Here is an 18,854-nt window from a genome sequence, read left to right as displayed (position 1 = left end):
GTGCATGTACAGCATGTCTGCTTGGCTTGATGGTTTTCGGCTGGCTTGTTTGTGTGTCAGGTTTTTTGTTTCTTCTGCATGCTTTGGTGGGTGGGCTTTACAGAACTTGCTCTTTCCTAACTACTTGTTCTAAGATATTGATGCAACTGTTTTCTGCTCTTGATTGCAACCTAAGCACCACAGTTTTCTTTCCATACCATCCTGGAACAACTAACTAATGACAATGCTACCATATTTCTCCTCTCAAGATACTAATCAATCCACAAACTCATTTTCAACTTGCTGGTAATAGCTATTATTCAAGGAGAGTGTCGAATGTAAAAACTATTTTCTCAAAGTAAATAAGATGCTTGTTTTTGAATGGAAAAACTAATAAGCTGAGTGAGACATCCTGTAATACACATGGAATACCCATGTTGTGTAGTGCAAAGAGAATCCATAATTGAGTAACACAAGTGTCAGAATATTTAGGGATTTGGGATAACTGATGGTTGGTATATATCCAGAGTTTGTATCAGGATCATCTGTGACACCAAATGAAATATATTCCCACAGTATCTGTTTTCATATATATCTCATGATAACAAAAATAGCCAAGATCAGCTGAGCATATACAGGTGAAGGAGGGATGTTTAGTTTGTATTGGAGAAAAAAATAATATTTCTTAAAGCTAGGAAGTGTGGTGTAGATCACCTTTCATTTGAGATTATTAAAATGTCAGAACATAATTGCAATTTCTTGTCTCAGTTTGTTTATCAAGCCTGGATCACAGATCCTAAAACAGCACTGCGGCAGAGGCGGAAAGAGAAAAGGAAGTCTGAGAGAGAAGAACAAAAACGGAGGCGTAAAGGATCGGGGGAGGGTGAGTGTTGAGCAGGATTCAATTCACAGCCAGCATTTCCACCGTCTGTGACCTCATGGAAAGGGAGAGCACAGAAGGACAGAAGATTCAGGGGACCTGTTCTTTGCTCCATAAAGGACAGAAAGCTTTGTTTGTCCTTAATTTCTCATAGCTGACCATTGGTATACATTAATCTGTGAATTTAAATTAAGATAAGCATTATAAAATGGGACGAGCCCAGGCACCTATGTCTCACGCCTTTAATCCTAGCTGTTAAGGAGGCTGAGCTCTAAGAATCATGGCTCAAAGCCAGCCTAGGTAGGCTTTATTTTTTTTTTTTTTTTTTTTTTTTTTTTTTATTTTTTTATTGTAAAGCTACTATACAGAGGGTTACAGTTACATGAGTGAGGTTATGAGTACACTTCCTCTTGAACATTGTTACCCCCTCCATTGTTTTCCCCCTACCATCCCCTCCCTCCCTCCCTTCCCCGAGGTTCTTTTTTTTTTTTTTTTGATTGTGATTAAATGATTACATAATTTCAAAGTCACAAGTTCATTCTAACTTCCCTGGAGCAAATTGTCTACCACAGTCTGTAATATATAACAGTGTTCACATGTTATATACCATATTTGTGATCAGCAGCATGAGGATATTTAGTAGTGGTTCAACCAGATGAGCGGGAGTTCTTTGTTTCTTAAGTCCTGTTAGTTTTGTCGTATCACTAACCTTTTGGATTTAGCATCCACTTATGAGGGAGACCATGTACCGTTTGTCTCTTCGTTCTTGGCTTACCTCGCTCAACATGATTCCTTCTAGCTCCATCCATTTCCCTGCAAATGCCATTATTTTGTCATTTCTAATGGCTGCATAATATTCCATTGTGTATAGATACCACAATTTTTGGATCCATTCATCTGTGGTGGGGCACCTAGGTTGTTTCCATATCCTAGCTATTGCGAACAGTGCTGCAATAAACATGGAGGTGCACGTGTCCTTGTATATTGGTTCCTGTTGTTCAGGGTAGATGCCTAGAAGTGGTATGACTGGGTCGTAAGGGAGGTCAATCTTTAGCTTTCTAAGGACCCTCCAGACTGCTTTCCAAAGTGGTTGTATAAGTGTACATTCCCACCAGCAGTGTAATAGGGTTCCTCTTTCTCCACATCCCCTCCAGCATTTGTCGTTGGCTGATTTGTGGACGTGGGACATTCTGACTGGGGTAAGGTGGTATCTCAGGGTTGTCTTTATTTGCATTTCCTTCACCACCAGGGATGATGAACATTTCCTCATGTGTTTCTTTGCCATTTTTATTTCTTCATTTGAGAAGTCCCTCTTTAGTTCCCTTGCCCATTTAGTAATTGGTTTGTTAGGTTTGGGAGGGATTAGTTTCTTGAGTTCCCTGTATATACAGGATGTTAACCCCTTGTCTGATATATTACTGGTAAATATTTTTTCCCAATTAGTTGGTTGTCTTTCTAGCTTAGTTGCGATAGATTTAGCTGTGCAGAAGCTTTTTATTTTAAGGTAGTCCCATTTGTCGAGTCTCTCTCCAACTTGTTGTGACCCTGGGACTCTGTTCAGGAAGTTCCTTCCTGTGCCTATTAGTTCAAGTGTCTCTCCTACTCTGTCCTGCAGTAGTTTCAGAGATTCAGGTTTAATGTTAAGGTCTTTAATCCATTTTGAGTTGATGTTGGTGCATGGTGATAGGCTGGGGTCCACTTTTAGTTTTCTGCATGTGGCTGCCCAGTTTTCCCAGCACCAGCGGTTGAAGAGGCTGTGTTTCTTCCATTGTATGTCTTTGGCTCCTTTGTCGAATATCAGCTGGCTGTAGGCCTGTGGATTTATATCTGGATCTTCTATTCTGTTCCATTGGTCTTCGGGTCTGTTTTTGTGCCAGTACCATGCTGTCTTTGTGATTATAGCTCTGTAGTAGAGTTTGAAGTTCGGCATGGATAGCCCTCCCATATTGTCTTTATCCCCTAGAATTGTTTTGGCTATTCTAGGTCTTTTGTTGTTCCATATAAATTTTTGGACTGTTTTCTGTATTTCAGTGATGTACGTCATTGGGATTTTAATAGGAATTGCATTGAATTTGTATATTAATTTTGGAAGTATCACCATCTTTACTATATTAAGTCGGCCTATCCAGGAGCATGGGAGGTCTTTCCATTTCCTAGTGTCTTCTGCAATTTCTTTCTTTAACTTTTTATAGTTCTCATTAAATAGTTCTTTTACATCTTTGGTTAGGTTAATTCCTAAATATTTTATTTTTTGGGAGGTTATTGTGAATGGGGTTGCTCCCTTTATTTCCCTCTCTTCCTGTGCGTTATCAGTGTATAGGAAGGCAACTGATTTTTGTGGGTTTATTTTGTATCCTGCTATTTTGCCGAAGTGACTTATGATTTCTAAAAGTTTGGGGATGGAGTTTTTGGGATCGTGGAGGTATAGTATCATGTCGTCTGCAAAAAGGGATAGTTTCACTTCTTCTTTCCCTATGCGGATCCCTTTAATGTCTTTTTCTTGCCTTATTGCCCTGGCTAAGGGTTCTAGGACTATGTTGAAGAGGAGTGGAGACAGTGGACATCCTTGCCTTGTTCCTGTTTTTAGGAGGATTGGTTGTAGCTTTTCCCCATTAAGTATAATATTGGCTATTGGTCTGTCATAAATGGCTTTTATTGTTTTTAGAAATGTTCCTTCTATTCCTATTTTCTCCAGAGCTTTTAGCATGAATGAATGTTGAATTTTATCAAAGGCCTTTTCTGCATCTGTGGCGATAATCATGTGATTCTTGACCTTGGCTCTGTTGATATGCTGGATTACATTTATTGACTTACGTATGTTAAACCATCCCTGTGTCTCTGGGATGAAGCCTACCTGATCATAGTGTATTATTTTTTTTATGTGTTTCTGGATTCTGTTAGCTAGAATCTTGTTAAGGATCTTTGCATCTGTGTTCATCAAGGAGATTGGCCTGTAATTCTCCTTTTTGGTTGGGTCTTTGCCTGGTTTGGGGATGAGTGTGATATTGGCTTCGTAGAATGAGTTTGGGATAGCTCCCTCCTTCTCTGTTTCTCTGAAGAGCTTGAGGAGTATGGGTATTAGTTCTTCTTTAAAGGTCTTATAGAATTCTGCTGTGAATCCATCTGGTCCTGGGCTTTTTTTTGTTGGAAGACTTTTGATAGCTTCCTGTATCTCATTATAGGATATTGGCTTATTTAATTGGTTAACTTCTTCTTTGCTCAGTTTGGGTAACTTGTATTTCTCTAAAAATGCATCCATTTCCGCCAGATTTTCTTCCTTTAGAGAGTATAGCTTTTGAAAGTAGTCTGTTAGAATTGTTTGGATATCTTGGGTACGTGTTGTGATGTTTCCCGTGGCATCCCTAATCCTATTAATATGGGTTTCCTCTCTTCTTTTTTTAATTAATCTTGCCAACGGGCCATCAATTTTGTTTATTTTTTCAAAGAACCAGCTTTTTGTTTGGTTTATTTTGGTTATGGTTTTCTGATTTTCTAATTGGTTAATCTCTGCTCTCAATTTGGTTATCTGGCTTCGTCTAGTAGCTTTAGGTCCCATTTTTTCCTGTTTTTCTAGCTGTTTTAGTTGCAACATGAGATTATTTACTTGGTCTGTCTCCATTCTCTTGATGTGGGCACTGAGGGCAATAAATTTGCCCCTCAGGACTGCTTTTGCTGTGTCCCACAAGTTTCTTTGTGAGGTGTTTTCATTTTCATTGAGTTCTAGGAACTGCTTTATTTCTTCTCTGATCTCTTCTGTTACCCAGGCCTTGTTAAGGAGTGTGCTGTTCAATTTCCATGTATTAGAGAAATTTCTGCGGTATGCTTTGTTATTGAGAGCTAGCTTGATTCCACTGTGGTCAGATAGGATACAGGGGATTATGTCGATCCCTTTGTATTTGCTTAAGTTCCTTGAATGAACTATGATATGGTCTATTTTGGAGAAAGTTCCATGAGCTGCTGAGAAGAATGTGTACTGTGTTGTTTTAGGGTGAAATACTCGGTAGATGTCAGTTAATTCCGCTTGAAGTATGGCCTCACTTAATTCGGTAGCTTCTTTGCCAATCCTCTGGTTGGTAGACCTGTCCTTTGGTGAGAGTGGCGTGTTAAAGTCTCCTAGTATTATCGTATTGGGATCTATTTTATTCTGTAAGTTTGAGAGCATTTGTTTAACATATCTGGGTGCACCGATATTTGGGGCATATAAGTTGATGATGGTTATATCCTCCTCTTGGATTGTTCCCTTTATTAATATGTAGTGTCCGTCCTTGTCTTTCTGTACTGATTTTAATGAAAAGTTTATTTTGTCAGATATCAGGATAGCTACACCTGCTTTCTTATTGGGGGAATTTGATTGGTAGATCCTTTTCCACCCCTTCACTCTGAGTTTGTTTGTATGTTTGGCTGAGAGGTGGGTCTCCTGAAGGCAACAGATGGATGGGTCTTGTTTTCTGATCCAGTCCTCAGTTCGTTTTCTTTTAATTGGCGAATTCAGCCCATTTATATTAAGAGAAAGTATAGAGAGATGCATTGTTGTCCCTGCCATTCCGTTTTCCTAAGTTTTTCTTCTTTCCTTTCCTCCTGTGCTTGCTCAGTTAGACTTTGAGTAATGCCTGTTTGGGGCAGGTCCCAGTTCCTGGTTGCTTTCTTCAGGTTGTGTCCCCCCTCTTAGAATTCTTTGTAATGCTGGCTTAATGTTTATGTATTCATTTAGTTTTTCTTTGCTATTAAAAGTTTTCAGTTCTCCATCGAATGTGAATGCTAGCTTTGCCGGGTATATCAGTCTGGGTTGGCAGTTATTGGCTCTCAGGGCTCGTATGGTGCTTTCCCAGGCTTTTCTTGCATTCATTGTTTGTGTGGAGAGATCTGCAGTGATTCTAATTTTTTTCCCGTTGTAGTATAGCTCCTTCTTCATTTTTGCTGCATGCAGGATTGTTTCCTTATTATTCAGATCCATCATTGTTACTATTATGTGCCTAGAAGTGTTTCTCCTGGGATCTTGCTTGTTGGGTGTTCGATAAGCTTTTGTGATGTAGTTAAGATGGTCGTTTTTGAGGTGGGGAAAATTTTCATTGACTATCTTGTTAAATAGGTGTTGCATTCCCTTGCTCTGGAATTCCTCACCTTCGTCCACTCCGATTATGCGAAGGTTAAATTTTTTAGCATTATCTGCTTGCTCTTGAATTTCCCTTTGGTTTAATTTGAGTGATTTTTCCATATCTGTCACTTTTTGGTCCAGTTGGTGTATTCTGTCTTCTGTATCTGACACTCTACCTTCCATTTCATTCACTCTGTTGACCGTGGCTTCTATTGTGGTTTGCATGGTGGAAATGGATCCCTTTATGGATTCAATGTTGGTTCTCAGAGTACTGATCTCACCTCTCAATGAGGTGATATCAGTATGCATTACCTCTAATTTGGCGTTTATCTCACTTCTTACTGAGGTTTGTGCAGCTTCTATTTTTGCATCCAATTTTTGTTTGATATCCTGTATATCTTTTGATAGTTCATCCTTGTGCTCTTTCAATTTCTGATCCATTTCTCGCTTTATTTCTTGAGTCATTGCCTCCAGCAACCCTTGGATGTAGTTTTTGTCTTCCATTCCTGCTTTGCTCCCACTGGGGCTCTCCCCTGCGTGGCTGCTGGCTTTTGAGGTGAGCTTGCTGTCCTGGGTAGTGGTAAACCTTGTGATTTTTCTCTGTGATTTTCGCATGGGGGTTCAGGAGACTGCTCTTCAATCTTGTTTTGGTGTGTCTGTCTTTGCTTGGTTGCTGATTCTGTATTGGTAGAGAGAGTCTGTGCCTGATCTGGATTCTGTTGGGAGCCTATTTCCAGCTGCTATTCACTTAGGATTCTCAGCTCTCTGCTGTAGCAATTCCCGCCTTTGGAAGGGTTGAGCAGCCTAGACTGCTTGTGTTTGCTCTTGCGGGTGCTCTTGGGAAGATCAGATGCTCTGGATGCACTCTCCCAAATACTGGAGTCTGCTATGGGCTCCTGATGTGTTTTTGTTTGTTTGTTTTGGGCTGGTTGTGGGCTTGAACTCTAGGTTTGGGTGCTGTCCCTCAGCTCTTCAGCTCAGGGCTGGCACCCTACCATTTGAGCCACAGCCCCACTTCTGACCCTTTTTGCTTTGTTCAGGCGCCGGTCCCCTGGCCTGGTTCCGGCCCCAGCCTGGAGCGCGCTCGTTAGGCCTGTGCTAATGTGTATACCACCTTGGTTATGCAGCCTGGAGGACACAGTTCAAATTTCTTCTACTGTTGGTAGTCTTGACCCAGGGGCACTGTTCCTGGCTTGAGCATTTAAGCTCCCTTCCAGGGTCGCTCTTGCTCTGGCCTGGCCAGCAGAGTGTGCTCCACCGGCTGGTGGAGCTCTCGAACAGTTCCCAGTTTTAGTGGGTCCTGTGGTCCGGGTGTTGGGGTAGGGAGTCTAGGTCAGGGTCTGGGGATTCCCTCCAGCTCTGGTCTCCCTTGATGGATTCCCTGTCCCCTGATGGGTACTCACCCTGTAGGTCGTCAGTTGTTGTTGCAGTCCGTCAGTTGTTGTTGCATTCCGAGTTCAGTTGGGGTGGTTGCGGGCTGGGTTGGGCGGCCCCCCGCCGGGTCGTTGCGATCGCGATTGGGCAGGTGGTCCGCGGACAGGTCCCTTTGTGGCGCTGCTGGTGCCGGGCGGCTTTGGCGGGATGGAGCCTCTCCGCTCCGGTGGAGAGTGATGGGTGGGGTGGGATCCTCCTGGAGACTCCCGGCTGGTAGGTTTCTCTGTTCCTGGCGATCCACTGTTCTGCAATCCGGTACCTGGTGATCTGCAAGCAGCCCCCTGTGTCTCTGTGGCTCCGGCAGCCCCCGCCGGGCCGGCTGGCGGCGGCTTGGCGCACTGCCGCGCGGCCAGTAAAGGTTGGGGGAGGGGTCTTCGCTCTTCTCTGTTCTGAAATTCTTCTTTTCCTCTCTTTCTTTTTTTGTTATTTTCCACCTCTGGTTTTTCTCTGAGTGTTCGTCTTTTTGTTGTTGTCGGTCTCTTGGGGAGATTAAAGGTTGGAACTCGAACTCTCTTTTTGGTTGGAGAGAGCTGTGGCGTTTCCCTACTGCCCCGTCGCCATCTTCTCTTCCCCTCCCTAGGTAGGCTTTAAATTAACCACAAAACAGACAAACAAAATCCAGAAACAGAGCTGTGGCTCAAGTGATAGAGCTCTAGCCTTGTGCAGAAAAGCTCAGGGACAGCACCCAGACCCTGAGTTTAAGCCCTAGTACCAACACAAAAACAATAAAATAAGAAACCCATAAAGTAGGGAGAGAAGATCAAAATTAACCCAAAGAAAATAGAAGGATAAACTTAAGTTTTAGGTGACATTAAATAATAAAAAAGAGATACAAGACAATGCCTGATCATTAAGTTAAAAGATTTTTTTTTTACAAATAGTCAATGAAAAGACAAAACCTTGTCAGTTTCATCTAAAAAGAAAGGGCAAGTAGACAGGTACTACTTACCTATAATCCTAGCTACCCAGGTAGCTGAGATCTGAAGCTCATGGTTTGAATCCAGCAGGACGGAAAAGTCCATGAGATTCTTTTTTTTTTTTTTTTGTTGGTCGTGGGGCTTGAACTCTGGGCCTGGGCGCTGTCCCTCAGCTCTTCAGCTCAAAGCGAGCGCTCTACCACTTGAGCTACTGCGCCACTTCCTCCATGAGATTCTTATCGCTATCAAAAAGCCAGAAGTAGAGGTGTGGACTAAATGGCAGAGTACTAGCCTTGAGTTGACATTGTGTGTGTGTGTGTGTGTGTGTGTGTGTGTGTGTGTGTGTGGTGTGTGTGTGTGTGTGTGTGTGTGTGTGTGTGTGTGTGTGTGTGTGTGTGTGTGTGTAGCCCAGTGAGAGTTTAGGAGCCAAAAGTAGAGAATACGCTACCAACATCAAAGTCATCATGCCAATATGTATATTAACACATTTCTAAGGTGAAAATATTCCAAACTACAACAAAAACACTAAAAATAAAGTTAAAACACAATAAGTACATTCAGGATTGATCATTTCATTCCCTATATCACAGTAAGGATTAGTATTAGGAGTTTGTAAGACCCAGAGCTGTCATACCCACCCAAGAGGGGCCTCAGGAAAAGCAGTATTCACATCTAAGTATACTAACAATATATATCTGGCTGGCTTTAAATACCCTGAGTGTTGGAAATATTAACATGCCTACTTTAAGATGAAATAAAAGTAGCAATTAGAAGCTATCTGACCAAAAAGGTTAGTTTTCTCATTATGTTGATAAAGTTGATTTTATCAACCCAATAACGGAATGCATAAAAACAGTTCACAGATCTGTAAACTAAAGTGTCCCAAAGTGTCCTGAATGTACTTATTGCGTTTTAACTTTATTTTTAGTGTTTTTGTTGTAGTTTGGAGTATTTTTCACCTTTGAAGTGTGTTAATATACATATTGGCATGATGAACTTGATGTTGGTAGCATGTTCTCTAGTTTTGGCTCCTGGTCTACACACACACACACACACACACACACACACACACACACACACACACACACACGCTGTCAACTCAAGGCTGAGTATCCTCAATAGTAATACTATAGGGCTGGCAAGCCAGCTCAGTGGTAGAGCGCTTGCCTTGCATGCCTGAGGCCCTGGGTTCGATTCCTCAGCACCACATAAGCAAAAAGAAAAAAGCCGGAAGTAGTGCTGTGGCTCAAGTGGTAGAGCGCTAGCCTTGAGCTAAAGAGCTGAGGGACAGCACCCAGGCCCAGAGTTCAGGCCCCATGACCAGACCCCCCAAAAAAAAAAAAATAGTACACAAGAAACAAACTCAATGCCACATTCTGATTTTTCAGTGTTGTTGCTTTGGTTGCTTTTGCTTACCTATTGGATTAGCAAGATCCTAAGCATTTCAGATATCACTGGGAGTCAGTAATATTTGCTCACACCTGGAGTAGTGTTAGGAAGTAGTAAGTCCACATGAAAAAGCTGCATGGAAGAAACATGTGGACATTCTGGAGTGGAAATCAGTCCTATTCTCAGATCTGTGGCTTGACTTAAGCAACACTTGTATCTATTCATCACATGTCAAAGAATATCCATTGAAAAAATAATATCCACCAAATATTATTTGTTAAAAACAACAATTTGAAAACATTCTTTACAAGTCTATAGAAAGAAGAAAAATGGCATGTTAGTTTCTTGACATGTTATAAAGTGAAAAACATCACTTTGGGAATGGCATTTACCTAATATAACTGAAGGATCTGTGAAAGGATCTGTCACATTCATGCCAGGGGACCACGAAAAGGCAGACAGGCACAGGAGAAAGATTATTACAGGGTTTATTAGAGGAGCCATATTTGCCCCGGAGAGAGAGCACATGGCAGCCTCTACTATCTAGGTAGTAGATGAGAGTTCGGGTGGGTCAGGGCAGAGAGAGGGAGGGGCCAGCTGTATGGTGGGAACTCTAGGGCAGGGAGGGGCTCAGGTCTGGGTGGAGCTGAGGACCAAAGGTGGGCATAATGCTTACAGTAACAATTCATGAAACAAAGAAAACCAAAATATCACAAGACAATACTTTGCACTTTAATGGGTACAGATAATAGTGTAAAATGAAAGAGAAATATCAGGAAGAACACTGTGCTTGGTTTATGAAGAATAGATACCATTTACTTCTGAGCGAGTGGAGATGAAGTAGTGTGATTGAAAGGAGCCTTAGCCTCATCTGCTCTGTCTAGATGCTTAACAAAGAGAATGTGATCATGTTATATGGTGAGAAAACAGAGAAGCCACATTTTGAGAGGTTGATACTTGGAGTCTATTAAGAGGCCAGTGACTGCATGGTGGACTCCTCTCTCAAAGACTAGCAGCAACAAACAGAGCTTGCACCATGCTCTTAAAGGCAACAACCACATGCTTGGGATGGAGACAAGCCTTAACAAAAGCAGACCTTATATGGACATACTCAGTACAATCAGAACTTTTCCATCTAGGGAAGATATGCTTCAGCCTTCCATATAGGGGTATACTTAGAGGCTACTCAGAAGTGGGTGATTCAAGCCATTTAGGAGGTAATCAAGGCAGAATCAGAGCATTCTCTATATGCAAAGCTTTCCTAAGGGTATGATATCTGCATTTCTCTGAAGCAGAATCCTCCTAGGCATCTACCTCTAGGCTTTTTAGCACTGGGTGGAGAATTCCCTCCACACAGCCACGGGCACCGGGATGACTGTAAATTAGTTAGACTCAACCTCCTTACTTCAATCATCCATTCCTTGTGGAATTAAAAAGTAGTGAAAAATTAAAAGGAAACTAATTTCTAACTGCAATCTAAGACTTTTCTTTCTTCCTTTTAATGTTTCTTCTGGCAGTGTTAATTTTAAGTTACTTTATTTGCTTGAAAAGATAAAATTAATATACACCTGAAAGAAGTACACACATGGTAATGAAGCAGGGGCACAATCTGCCCCAACCCACGTCCTGGAGACAGCCCCTACACCCACAAATCCTAGCTTTCTCACAGACTATACTTTCCTTTGTTTGTTTCTCAAAATTGAGTTGATACTGCACAAATAACTACTGAATTTGCAATTCTAGTACAAAAGGTTCCATAATACATATATGCATAATTTACATAATTATTTCATTCTTAATAAACAAAAGATTGCTTCTAGATTTTGTATCCACATTTGTTGGGGAAATGGAGGCGAAAGGAAGGATGCAGGCTGAACTCAATCTTCCACAGATGAGGACTGTTTATTAAGATAGAGCAGTAAGGGACAGCCTTCCCACAGGCTTGGAGACTGTGTATCAGAGCTGGGATAGGAGCTGGGTTTTATGAGGTCTGAGCAAGGAGGCAGAGGTTAATGAAAAAGCTACTAGGTCAAGGGAAGTGGGGGGCTTTTTGGTTGGGCCCAAGATGGAATGTGTATAGCCAGGCTTAGAGAGATAGCCCTGCACTTTTCTTTGCTGGGTTGCCTGGAATCTGTATGTACCTGGGAAAACAGGATGAAAGTCAATCCTTCAACAATTAACATGTCATAGTAGATATCCTTCAGGGGGTGTGTGTGTGTGTGTGTGTGTGTGTAAGTATAGCAAAGGTTAAGAACACATACTTTTTTTTCTTTCTTTCTTTTTTTATTTTTTATTTTTGCTGGTTATGGGGCTGTTCCTCTGCTCTTCAGCTCAAGGCTAGCTCTCTACCACTAAGCCACAGCACCACTTTTGACTTTTTCTGCTTAGGTGGTGCTGAGGAATCGAACCCAAGGCCTCATGCATCCAAGACAAGCATTCTACCACTGAACCACCTTCCCAGCCTAAGAACACATACTTTGTACCAACAGGTTCTCAAAACCGGGAAGTTTATGTATAGCCATACATATGTCACGTAAAGAAAAATTTATTTCCTATACCAGCTCACTCCAAGGACATTACTGCTTTTTTAAAAATTTGAAACTGGAGTTTTGGGTGAAAAGCCCCAGTTCTGAAGTTCTCAATTAATCTAAGCTGGGCCACCTGTCCCTGCCCCTATACTCAAAATAGAGAGAGGAGCACTAATGATTTATAGGAAAGAAAGGCAGACTTAAGTGACACTGAAACTGCCTTTGGGGTATTTGCGTACATTTTAAGGAAGATGGGGTCAAGGGCCAGGCATATGTGATTAGATGGTTCAGGTCAAAGTATGCTCAGATTACTGGTTGATTTGTATCTCAGGATGTTGGGTGGTGTCTGGTCACAGTAAGAAGGCTTAAGTTGTCTGTGGGACAATTTCTGCTGTTGTCCCAAGATGTTTACTGATTGATCTTGTCCTTCCTGAAGTCTCAAGATGATAACTATAGGGGAGAATTACTCAAAGAAAAATATTAAAAATGACATATGAGCTTACCAAGACTAATAGTAACAGTAGTATTGTTATTGTATTACTGTAACAGGAATCTATCTCATCTTTGTTGAACTCACTTAGCAGGTCCAGTGGAATGGGAAGACCATGAGGATGAACCAATCAAGAAGAAATCTGATGGACCAGGTAAGAAAATAAAGGCAAAGGTAAATGGTAATAAATTTAAAGCTGATTCTTGGCCAGATGGCAGATAATGTAAGGAGGCCTGACCTTAGTCCAGAGTTTCTGGACTAAGATGAAGTAATCAGCAGCCTCCAGTATCTCATCTCTGCTAAGACTGTGAAGTGATTCTGAGAGCAGAGCTGACCTTTGCACCACTGGGTGAAATGCTGGATTGCTGTCTGTTTATAAAATTCCTGATGCAAGTACTTCTAAAAGGGAGTTTTAGAAACAAGTGCTATGCCTCACATAAGCCAGTAGAATAAAGGCACAAAAAATACTGGCCATTAATTTTTTTTTTCCTTTTCATTGCTCCATCTTTTCAAGCTAGCTTTTCTAATTGACCACAATAGCTATATTATGGGGCATAGTGTGATATTTAGATACATGTATAAAAGTGTGATGATAACATCAGAGCAGTTAATACATCTATTACCTCAAAAAAATCCATCATTTCTTTGTGTTAGGAGCACTCAAAAGTCTCTCTTCTAGCTGAAATACACCATACATTATTGAATGAATGCAGGAAGGAGAAAGTGAGCGTAGGATGAATGGGACTGGGAGAATCTAAGTGCGCCAGAAGCTCGAGAGCAAGCTGTTCATTTTAGGAGAGGAGAGCCAAGTGTGACTTTCTCAGAATTCCAAGAAGCAGAGATTGATAGAAGCCTGGTTTACTCACCTCGGTGCAGTCACAATACCACTCTGTTCTGTGACATGGAGGATGGTTTCTCCATGCAGAATGGAAAAAATAAAGGCAAAACAAAATCTATGAATGAATGTGCTCAGTAGGTCAGAAATATCAATATCTCCATCTTGACCTTTAGAATGACTGCACACAGTACTTAGCAGACAGGATTGTCCCAAGACTGTCTCCTGTTCCTGCGGCAAATATTGAACTTCCAAGGATTCCATATTCTAGTTCAGGAATCCTTAGCATCCATTATTCAGATGTTGCATTTCCACAAGTTGGTTGTGATATTGTGCTATTGTTATAATGCTTTATACAATGGTGGTATCCAACAACTTCAGATTGAAAAATCTTGTTTGGCAGACTTTTGCAAGCTCTTTATCCATAGTAACTTGTTTAACTCCTTCAAAACTGTCTTCCTCATTCAACAGAGAAGGAAACTAAGGCATAAAGAAATTTGCTAACTTTCTTTTTGTGGCAGTACTGGGTTTTGAACTTACGGCCTACCACTTGCTAGCAGGTGCTGTACCACTTGAGTCACTCTGCCAACAAGAGATTTACTAACTTCTGCAAGACTACACAGCACAGAGAAATACAGCTGCAATTTGTAGTCTAGCAGTTTGAATCCAGAATCTGTGATCACTACCTCTACTGCTCTACTTAATTCTTGAGTCTGCAATGTAGAGGTCTTGGCTTTAATATCAACTCTAGCAAAGCAAATCTGAAATACAGCATTGTGTTTGTTTTCACCACTTCTGGTGAAATAGAGACGTGTGTCTTGAAATATACAGTAAATTATTGTTGAACAAACAAGTGAAGAAAGAAGGAATAAAATGTTTAATGACCATTAACAAATACCACTTCAAAGAAATAATTATAAATAGTAGGAAAAACTAAGTTCTCAAAAATGTAAGAGGCTGGGGTCTGGGAAGGTGGCTCAGTGGTAGAGTGCTTGCCTCTCATGCATGAGACCCTGGGTTCAATTCCTCAGCACCACATACACAGAAAAAGCTGGAAATGGGCATTAAGGCTCAAGTGGTAGAGCACTCACCTTGAGCTAAAGAGCTCAGGGACAGCACCCAGGCCCAGAGTTCAAACACCACCACCAACAACAACAAAAAGTAGGAGGCTGAAAAAGTGCACTCATGAATTTAGCCCTGTTAAATTCCCTTTTGTGTCTACATGAAGCAGCTGTAGGTCCAACCATGCTAATGTGGCAACATGCATCGGCCAAGGTATTTTTAAGGCAGCAGGGGTAAGGAAAGAGGTTTAGCATTCATGGTATCTCTCAGAATTGCTCTTCTGTGGCATCTGTTAGGACCTTATTTCATTTCACTTCCTGTGGCCTCTCCTGCCCTTCTTTGCCTAACAAAGGGTACTCTCTTCCAGCTTCCTAAAATGCAACACCTGGGAGGCCTTTAGTTATGAAGGTCTTAGTACCATCCCCACCCATATTTCGATTCCCTATATTTAAGTCATGCAACATACTGTTTCAATAAATCTATATATACTGAAGTGATTACTACAATCCAGCAAGTAACCCTAACCATCACCTCCAGAGTCAACTTTTTTTGTGAGCCTATACAGTCTACTCATTGGTAAATTTCCAGCATTATTTTTATTTCTAATTACTGATGCATACATAACACACAGAGTCATTCTGTATAACTACAAGAATGTACCCTTTGAACTACCTGTTCCCATGCCCATTCCCATGCTTCCCAGGATCCCATTCTACTTCGTGAGTTTGACTAGATTAGGTTCCATATATGAACGAGACCATTCAGCATTTGTCATCATTCGGCTTATTTCATTTAACATAAGGTCCTTTATGTTCATCCATGTGGTTGTAAGTAACAAGATTTACTTTCTTTTTAACACTAATACTCCAAAGAATAAGGTCCCCAGCTGTGGAAACACCTCAAACTTTCCCCAGGAGTCAAGAGCGCATATATAAAATTTCTTAGCATGCTGGGGGTTGCTTGTTAGCTTTGTCAATACTTGGAGCATGTTTGTACTCTGAACTATGCTATCATGTGACAGCTCCCTATTTCCCAGTCACAGTCACAGAATAGGACAAAAATCCACCTATAGCACAACTCTCAAGTCTTCGATTGGTGGGAAAGACCAATCCCAGGTGCAGAATTTTGTGGCAAGCCCAAGTCAGGGGAAGGTAAATCATTCAACAAAATACACATAGCCTTTAGTCCATGTAGTGAACTCATTGAAAAAAAAAAAAAGCTTTAAAATGGTTTGACTGAAACTGACAGAAAAAGATGCACTGAAGTCTGACTATATCAACAGAATTGCTTCTAATAACTCTGAAGAGCAGAACAAGTATAGAAAATCATTAAAAACTCAAGCTGTTTCTCTCCTGGTGTCAATAATAGGTGCATTTCCACTTTTAGTAAATCTAAAAACTTTAGTCATACTTCTTTATTGGCAGGATCCGCATTCCATAAATTCAGCTAGCTCCAGATTTAAAAACATATAGTTGGAAAAAAATACATCTGAACACACAATGGTTTTTGTCTCTTGCTATTGTTTCTTAGGCAATACATTTATAACAGTATTTAAAGCATGTGTAGGGGGATACATGTGGAAATTTTATGTAAATAATATACCATTTTACATAGGAGGCTTAAGTACCCATGAGACTTATCTGCTAGGTTTCTAGAATCATCCCCTATGGGCACTCAGGGATGGCTATTTTTCTGATTGCTGGTCAAACACTACAGATTCCATCTGCCACTGAACATATAAAAAGCTACACAGATGCCATCCCCTCCTCTGGTTCAGGAATTCCTCTCAGGAATACAGGACAAAACCCAAGTGTAGTGTTAATAAAGCCTTACAGCCTGGCATGACAACAAAATCATTAATGGTGCTGTTTCTCTTAGATAACATCATCAAGAGGATATTTAACATTCTGAAGTTCACCTGGGTCCTGTTCCTGGCAACAGTGGATAGTTTCACCACTTGGCTTAACTCCATTTCAAGGGAGCACATCGACATATCTACTGTCCTGAGGATTGAGAGGTGTATGCTGACCAGAGAGATTAAGAAGGTAACACTATGGGCAAGATTATTTTGGCTTCTTGCCAAAAGGTTCCAAGGATTCCAACTCCTTTATTCTTGATTTTGGAATAGTTGAATATACATAATGAGGTACCTTGGGTGGAAGGGCACAAGTCTAAACACAAAATTTGTCTGTATTTCATATACACCTTATACACACAAACTGAAATTGTATGCAGCATTTTTAGTGTGCCCAAGTTTCGACTGATCTTTACATAAGCCACTGTGCCATCATGTCCACACTCAAGGAATGCTCATTTCGGAACATCTGAGAGTTCAGATTTCAGACAAGGGATGCTCAACCTGTTTTTAATACTCTGTGTAAGGTAAGTTTTAAAAGGGAGGAAAATAAGCTGTTCTCACCAGGAAGTTGTTACCTTGCACATGACCCTATACTATACTGTATATTTTAATCCATTTTATTTTTGGAGGTAACATAATCAAACACTATACATACATGCATATATGTGTACACAGGCATGCACTTGCATGTTTACATATTCACACACAAGGCACACACTTGTGCACATACCCACACCTGCACACACACAGTCTGGAGAAACTTCCAGTTTACTCATTCTCTCTTCTCCCCTCCTCAGAGACTTTGCCATATTCGATAAAGGATTTCAATTAATCTTAGGAAAATTAGGATGTGTGTAAGACAAAGTATATCATAGTCACAGGTGGTTTATAGATTGTATTTTAAAATAGTAGCCTGTTTCTGAAAATGTAACTATAACTGACACAATTGCCTATGTGTACAAAGGGTTTTCCTCCTTAGAATTATCTAGTAATATTGAATCACACTAATGATTATAAATGAGTGGCATTAATCCTCATTTTCCCTAGCATGGGGTCAGTATTTATGCCAGGTATGCAAAAGTGCTGAGCATGGCCAGTCTGGTGTATAGTGGTCCATAGGAATGGTGGTGATGCCCCCTTCTCCACAGGGCAATGTGCCGACGCGGGAGAGCATCCACATGTACTACCAGAACCACATTATGAACCTCTCCAGAGAGTCGGGGCTGGACACAATCGACGAGCACCCTGGAGCTGCCTCTGGGGCCCAAGCAGCCCACAGGATGGATAGCTTAGATTCCCATGACAGTATCTCCAGGTATTTCACTTTCTAAAAAGTGGGTTTTCTTTGCACCAGGTAAATGAGGTGGATGTCATCACATCTGAGAAATGAATGGATAAAATGAAAGTTAGTTAAAAATGTGCACAGCATCCCAGGCCCTGCAGATCACCTGCACCTACACAGCAATGTCAAAAGAGCATTGTCCCCTAGACAGAATCAAATAAAAGCAGACAGTGGTAATAAATATAAGTACAATTCACATGCACAGTGCTGAGATTGCCAAGCTTGAAGCAAATAGGAATGGCCCTTCCCAACCTCCAGATTACTCTTGTGGTAGGCTAATATTTGTTACCTTCCAAAATGCCTGCTTAATCAAGAATCTTCTGCCCTGGTATTTTCTGCCATCTGTTGCTTTCCTTAAAGTTTTCCTTTCACCATTGTTACTTCAAGGTTTCGCTCTGTTAACTTGTTTCCATTTTCTCTGGGATTACTGGCAAACTGACTCATGCTGACAGTGGCAGTGCCTGCAGCACTCAGCATTGTGAGCTCATTTTGTGCTTTGACACCTTACCAGATGCTGTGTGCCATCACCACCCAGAGTTTTCAAAGATAAGATTAAGTTACAGAGCAGTTACAAAAAATGTTCCAAGTCACACAATTAGGAAATCTATAAAAACAGACACAGGATCTCAAATCACCTGGTCCAGCTCAGAGCCCAAACTCTTTTTTTTTTATTAATTTTTTAAATTTTTTAAATATGAGAATACCATACAGAGGAGTTACGATTACATGGGCAAGATAACGAGTACATTTCTTATCAAGCATTGTTGCCTCCTCCTTTGTTTCCCCTTCCCATCCCTTCCCACACTCCTCCCCTCCCCCCAACCGATCCTTCCCCCACCCCCAACCAAAGTTAAGTTCGTTTTTTCGACATAACCATTGTTGCAATGGGTCCACCTGTATTCCTAGTTAAACGGTTTGTTTTTTTCCCTTCCCATCCACAAATTATACCAACATCAAAAACAGTGAAAGTATGGGTTATACTGTGGGGGAAGGACATACAAAGCAACATAGAAATCATCTTATAAATATGATAGAAACAATTGCA

At 41.0% G+C, this 18,854-nt stretch overlaps 1 protein-coding gene across 1 annotated transcript in view; it reads left to right on the top strand.

Annotated features, from left to right (window-relative positions):
- Positions 1–18,854, top strand: part of Piezo2 (piezo type mechanosensitive ion channel component 2) — a 275,550-nt gene that overhangs the window by 215,654 nt on the left and 41,042 nt on the right. The window contains exons 32-35 of the mRNA XM_042683691.1: positions 748–862; positions 12,807–12,866; positions 16,488–16,654; positions 17,616–17,782. Coding sequence (XP_042539625.1) covers positions 748–862; positions 12,807–12,866; positions 16,488–16,654; positions 17,616–17,782 — 509 coding nt within the window. The remainder of the gene's footprint in view (positions 1–747; positions 863–12,806; positions 12,867–16,487; positions 16,655–17,615; positions 17,783–18,854) is intronic.

The sequence above is a fragment of the Dipodomys spectabilis genome, unplaced genomic scaffold (genome assembly GCF_019054845.1).
Source record: "Dipodomys spectabilis isolate Male_0828 unplaced genomic scaffold, ASM1905484v1 ptg000083l, whole genome shotgun sequence".
Lineage (NCBI taxonomy): Eukaryota > Metazoa > Chordata > Mammalia > Rodentia > Heteromyidae > Dipodomys > Dipodomys spectabilis.
This window is presented reverse-complemented; position numbering and strand designations above follow the sequence as displayed.